Source organism: Perna viridis, chromosome 9 (genome assembly GCF_037379345.1).
Source record: "Perna viridis isolate PV_CMFRI_1.1 ecotype Kerala chromosome 9, ASM3737934v1, whole genome shotgun sequence".
NCBI lineage: Eukaryota > Metazoa > Mollusca > Bivalvia > Mytilida > Mytilidae > Perna > Perna viridis.
This window is the reverse complement of record NC_142453.1, coordinates 20,512,799-20,518,798: the sequence shown is the minus strand read 5'-3', so window position 1 is coordinate 20,518,798 and position 6,000 is coordinate 20,512,799. Positions and strand designations below refer to the sequence as shown.

The 6,000-nt window shown below is 32.9% G+C and overlaps 1 protein-coding gene across 5 annotated transcripts in view; it reads right to left on the bottom strand.

Moving 5' to 3' along the window:
• Positions 1–6,000, bottom strand: part of LOC148607259 (neurofibromin-like) — a 58,408-nt gene continuing 52,408 nt past the window's right edge. For all 5 annotated transcript variants that reach the window (XM_088545767.1, XM_088545765.1, XM_088545766.1 and 2 more), the window contains 6 exons: positions 5,509–5,855; positions 5,115–5,348; positions 4,433–4,533; positions 3,507–3,646; positions 2,749–2,795; positions 1–2,546 (listed from right to left, as the gene is read on the bottom strand). In XM_088545767.1, coding sequence (XP_088401893.1) covers positions 2,214–2,546; positions 2,749–2,795; positions 3,507–3,646; positions 4,433–4,533; positions 5,115–5,348; positions 5,509–5,855 — 1,202 coding nt within the window. In that variant the 3' untranslated portion in view covers positions 1–2,213. The remainder of the gene's footprint in view (positions 2,547–2,748; positions 2,796–3,506; positions 3,647–4,432; positions 4,534–5,114; positions 5,349–5,508; positions 5,856–6,000) is intronic.

Sequence of the window (6,000 nt, the reverse complement as noted above, 5' to 3'; positions counted from 1 at the left end):
TTATTGTTTTGTATTATTTTAATCATACAACAACTTCAATAAAATAGACAATAATGAAAGACAACAATAAACTATGGCTTACGTAATAGGATCGTTTCTTTCCCCTACATCCCAATACCCCTGCAGTCTAGTGGCTGTTTCATTCCCCCATTCCCAAGTCACCCCATATTTTCTAAAACTGGATTTCAGTTCCAAATAGCACACCATTTAACCAGGCAACAAGATAACATCCATTTTCATTTCAACCAATAAAGTCATGTTTCTAGATTCATTCTGATCAACTTTCAAACTATACCTTATGTCCTCACAACTCTATCTTCAAAACACAACCTCACTTAGTAGCTGTTGTATATATTAACAAAATTTAGCTACTTAATTTGTGAAAGAACATTTTGCAAAATTAAATGAATGCAGTGGAATCTGGAAAATCTCCCAAAACTAAGGGATTTCATCCTAATGGCAATGTTCAGTTACAACTTCTATGAAATTAACCTGATGGTTAGTTGCAATGTATTTTGTCAGGCTTTTAATAGTGACTGATTCAACACTTGTGAAATAAATTTGTTTAGTTACATTCGTTAGAAATAGGAACCACAGGATTCAGAAGATCATCTCCTTTCCACCTAAATTATCCAAACCAAATGTGTTATTAACTATCGGTTAATTTCAGACTTTTATAAATCCATATCAACCACTTATGTAATCACTTTAATTAACCCCTCGTTCTGCCTCAAACCACACACATTTTTCTTAAAAACAATACCAACTCTCACACATCTTCATACTTAACTTTGTAGCACTAACAAACTGAAAGAGAGGCCCACAATTGGGAGAATAATATGTTTAAAACATCTAATTATAACAACAAGCAAAATTTGCTATTTTATAGAACTTGGCAGGATATAGTTTAACAAATTGTTTTAAACATTATTTTCAAATAACTTTCCATTTAGCATTTGTAGACAGACCTTTAAGAGCATTACTTTATAGGAGTAACAATAAAATCAGTGTTCATGTCAACAATTATGAAAAAACTTTTTACAGATCACAAAGAAGGTAGATCCCTGTCTTTGGAACTCACAATAATTTAGCAATAGTTATTTTTTCTTAGAATTCTTGAACTTTCCTTTTTTTAAGTGTGTAAAACAAGTTTCATAAATAAATGAGAGTTTAACGTACACTTTGAACATAAAGTTGCATATTTTGTGATGCGAGGCATACCCTCTTCTTGTACAGGAAATCGATAATAAACAACAACCAACATTGTTTACAATATATGCCCCACCTAATAAATTTGAAATCAATCCATCCATTGGAAGCCAAGATTTTTGTGACAAAATTCCATACATCTTAAAATGGCAAAGTCCAATAAAATAGGATGTAGATATTGTACAGCAACCATAATCACTTACAATGTACGTCCAATATAAATGAAGCCACACATAAAATTTGAAATCAATCTATCCATTGGGAGCCAAGATAATTTGACAAAACTCAGACAGAAGAATGGACGGAGTGATGGACAGACAAGGTGATTCCAATATACCGTCCACTCATTGAGCAGGGGTATAAAAATTGAGAATGTACAAGCTCTGTCAGGGACAAAATAACTGATCATTGAAAACGTTAATAAACATCCCTTTTAGCGTTAATGATGGCAGTACTATCATACAGTGTTAGCACACAGAGACATGATATTGGGTGCCAACAACAATGCAGATTTGGCAAAAAAATAGAAATCACACATTAATAGAACTATTATGGTTAAATTTGAAATAAAAAAAAACCTGGGGAGTTAAGTTTTATGACAAAAAAACAGGTCTGTTGTCATGCCAACCACTCTGCCAATATTTTCACACTGTTTTTGTCTCATTTACAAGTGTCTTCTAATGATACAGAACTTGGAGAAAAGTTGGCACAGATTACACCATTCCTAAATAGCTTGTTCAGAAATGGAAGTATTAATTGGAACTGACACAGTAGGCCTATGTCACCAATTAATGATGAATAAAGCTAAAACTTAAGGGTCTTTTCATGATTAACCCAATAACCTCAGTACACAACCAAGCTACATTCATCTGAGTCTCTTTCATCTTTAAAATCTCCTATATATATTAAATAATATAATCCCTAATTGTGGGCCTCATATTTAACAACGGAATGAAAGACAAATAATGAACATCAAGACGTTACCCTTGACAACAGGTATATATTCATTCTATCGGGTCAATACTCGACTTCTTTTTACTGTCTTTCCGTTTAAAACTCCCTGTCCTGTTCTTTGATTGGATGTTATTAGCCGATCCATGTCTCATACGATTACCGCCTGCGGCACCATTTTTATCAACAGTCTCCTTGTCTGTTGGTGAATGCATGCTACTGACACTCAGACTTGACATGGAACTTGATAGATTCAGATTTGATGAGATTCCCAATGAACTTGGATATGGATTTAAAATGTCAAGGTCGTCTCCAGGGAGACAGTTCTCCATCATCATGGCTTCCAGACAGTTCACAAGTAGTTCTGCCGTATCACTTGGTGCAGACTGAAAAAAATAAATTGTTTAATCTTTGTACTTCACTGTATTGCTTTAAAAACAGTAAGATGTTTAAATGCAAATATCTCCTTTCTTTCTAAAACCAAGCATTTGCTATGATTCTGAATTTTCAAGAAAAATTTTAAAGATAAAAAGCATAGCTTTTCAAATTAAAAAAAAAAATAAACTACCTTAATTAGAATGTGCTCACCTTGGTAAATGTACCTGCAAATCTCCACAGTCCACCAAAGCCAATACCTGTTTAAGAAAAACCCTTTAAAAGTTAATTCTATAAAATATCTTGCTTTATATTTGTAAAAGGTGCCACTGGCGGAGCAGGGCAAGCTTACCCTACCAGAGCACCTGATGTCACTTCCTGGTATTTTCGTGAGTTCATATTACTAGTGCTTTAGTTTTTTGTGTGACGTCTTGTTTCTATTATCTTTGGTTTTTATGTGTAATCTTTTAATTTGGTTCAATAAAATGTGTAAATAGATTGTCTCTATTTTATGTGTTCATATTTGGGCCATGTTTGTGGGTTTTGACATAATAGAACCATCCCATTGCTGAGGCTTTGGGGTTTTTTTTGCTGATATTTTGTCGAGAGAAACTTCTACAGAGACAGAATAAACTATATGCAATGTAAGATTCTTTGACATGAAAAGTCATTCCAAGTAAATACTATCTACATTTTTTATTTAAGACAACTCCATATTCATTATAAAAAGTTATTGCATTTACTGTATATGAAATGTTCTTGTGATTCTGTGACATGAAAACATCATTCCATATCAATATTATTGGCACACTTTTCTGAGTTCGGTCAACTCTAATATTTATTTAAAAAATTAATGGTCCTTCTACTTCAGTCTTCAATGGCTAATTACCCCTCAAAATATTTATGGCAGTAATAAAAGTATTCAAAGTAAAACAAGCTCCTTAGGTCACACTACTTTAAATATAACTTACTCTGTAAATATGACAGCTGCTGTTGTGATACATCTTCACATGCTATCATATTCTGTATAATACTCTGCACAGCATTAAGGATAGCTTGATCATGACACAGGGATAAAACATTGTTAATCTTGGCATCTAGCAGAGAATGACTGGAAAGAAACACATATATAATTCATGTTAACTTACTCAATTTTGATAAGGCAAAAGAAAAAAAAAAACTTGACTGTTTAAGCTTATCCTACCTACACTATTTTCTTGTCTGCTCTAGCACATTTTATTGGTATTATGTTGATGAAAGCATTTTTTAAGTAAAGAAATCCTCCTGTAAGTGTCAATGTAAAATAATTTTAAAAAATAAAATGATTTTAACTACCTACCTACCTACCCTATATTTTTATTAAATGTACCTGTAAACAGGCATGTATTTTTTCTTGGCCCAAACAGAACATAATCAGTAGCAGATTCAAGAAGGCCTGAGGGGGCATTTCCCCATAACCTAAACCCACACCCTCATCCAAACATGGACAAAAATGTATGTTTTTTTTTTCATGAAATCTTGAATTTACCCAAATTTTAGTCTAACCTCAGTCTGTTCAGCAATTACACGTTCTTGTATTTACATAAACTCTAACCTAAACCCAATGATACATTCTTGATAAATATGTAGTTATGAAACTTGGCCTGTTTTATATGATCCACAGTATCGTGTAAAAATTCAATAAAAATATTTTATACCTTTTTCTTTTTTTTTGCAAACAATAAAAAATAAATGAATTTGAGATAAATACTATAATCTGATTGGTTAAAATAATTTTGTTATATCTCAATGGATAAAAAAATATTGACACGCCCCTAATCAATTAAATTCAGAGCTACTTTTTTCATGTTTAAAGATAAAAATATGTTTAAAAAAAAAAAATATGTCTACTACTTACATCACCGGGAAAACTTTTGGGAACACAACGGAAGCTTCTGCAAGATACTCATACAGAATTCTAGCCTCATTTTCATCTGTTGTATTTCTGACAAGGGTAGCCTATAAATATGAACAATTGACAAGGTTGTGCAGTAATATATATGTGTATTTTAACATGTCTACATATGTCGTTTAGACACAATACATAAAACTAAAATGAATGTTTACTGTGAACAATTAGTACTCGTACATTATGCCTAATGAAACAATAAATAAATTATTTTCACTTGTCATGATAGACAGGAAACTTAATATACTGTTGAAGAACTAATTTTTCCAACCAAATGCAAAATTTCTATTGAAAACTTAAAATTGTAATGTGGGAATTCATAACTCAACCACCTCACAAAGTTTAAGAAGGTAGACCTAGATTAAAGTACAAAACTCTTACACTCTGACAAATCATTGGTATGTTTGTGTAAACAATTTTACATAAATCTCATGTAAGCATCAAAGTAACTTGGATTATTTCATTGTTTCAAATGAATGTTTGATAGGCTGTGATGAAATTGAATACAATACAAACATTTTTCACTGATTTCAAGAGTTATGTCCCTTAACCTAAGTCTATCTCCTTAATGAAACCAAGAAAACTGATAACAGTAAATAAAAGTACATGTACCTATACAATATACACTTACCAGAACAGTTAAAACTAAGACTTGTGTAGGATAATCTGTGAGAACATCAGGATCTAATAACACATTATTTTCATTTGATACTGAGCCACGCCCCACCCTCACTGCCAGTCCAGATTTTCCATCTTTTTTAGAGCATGGTAATGGCATCGAACTACTGCGGTTTGTTTTTGATAATGGAGGTCTGGCTGGTTCACTGTCTAAACTTCTCCAGCATACTTTGGGACTATTGGCTTGCTGAAAAATTCAGAAATGTCATAAATATTTCCAATCTGACATGAGGAATATTCTAAACATGATTTTGTTGAACATTTCACTAGTCATATACATCTCATTTGAGAAAACACTATTATGCTGTATTACAAAATACACTATCAACAGTGTGTGAAATTCTTACTTGAGCTTGAGCTAAATGAGCATTTCCTTTCTGCATGCCTCTGGCAGTATTCATGGCCGACTGGTCTAACAAATCCCAACTCTTCTGCCGTTTGGGTGTCGGTGTAGCCATTGGTAGAGTATTATTCTGGTTCTGAGGTACTGTAGGGGGAGCTGGTGGAGCAGGGGTTGACGGGATTGATTGACCTGACCCTGATGAACTGTTTGAACTGCCACCTGGTGTTGTAGACATTTGAGGGATTTCTGAATTGAGGCTGTCACTAGAGGGAGATTCTGTCATCATGTACTGACTGATTCTGTGTTTGAGGTGGCACCTACTCCGGACTTCCTCAGATACAGACACTAGGGCTGCAGAGAAAGAAGAAAAAAAATATTTTCTGAACAATCTGAATTTTGATAAAAAGTAATGCAGAATGATAATATTTGACTAAAAAAGAAATGATTGGTAAAATTGGGTTTTTAAATTTTATACATTCAGAGTTCAATACCTAGA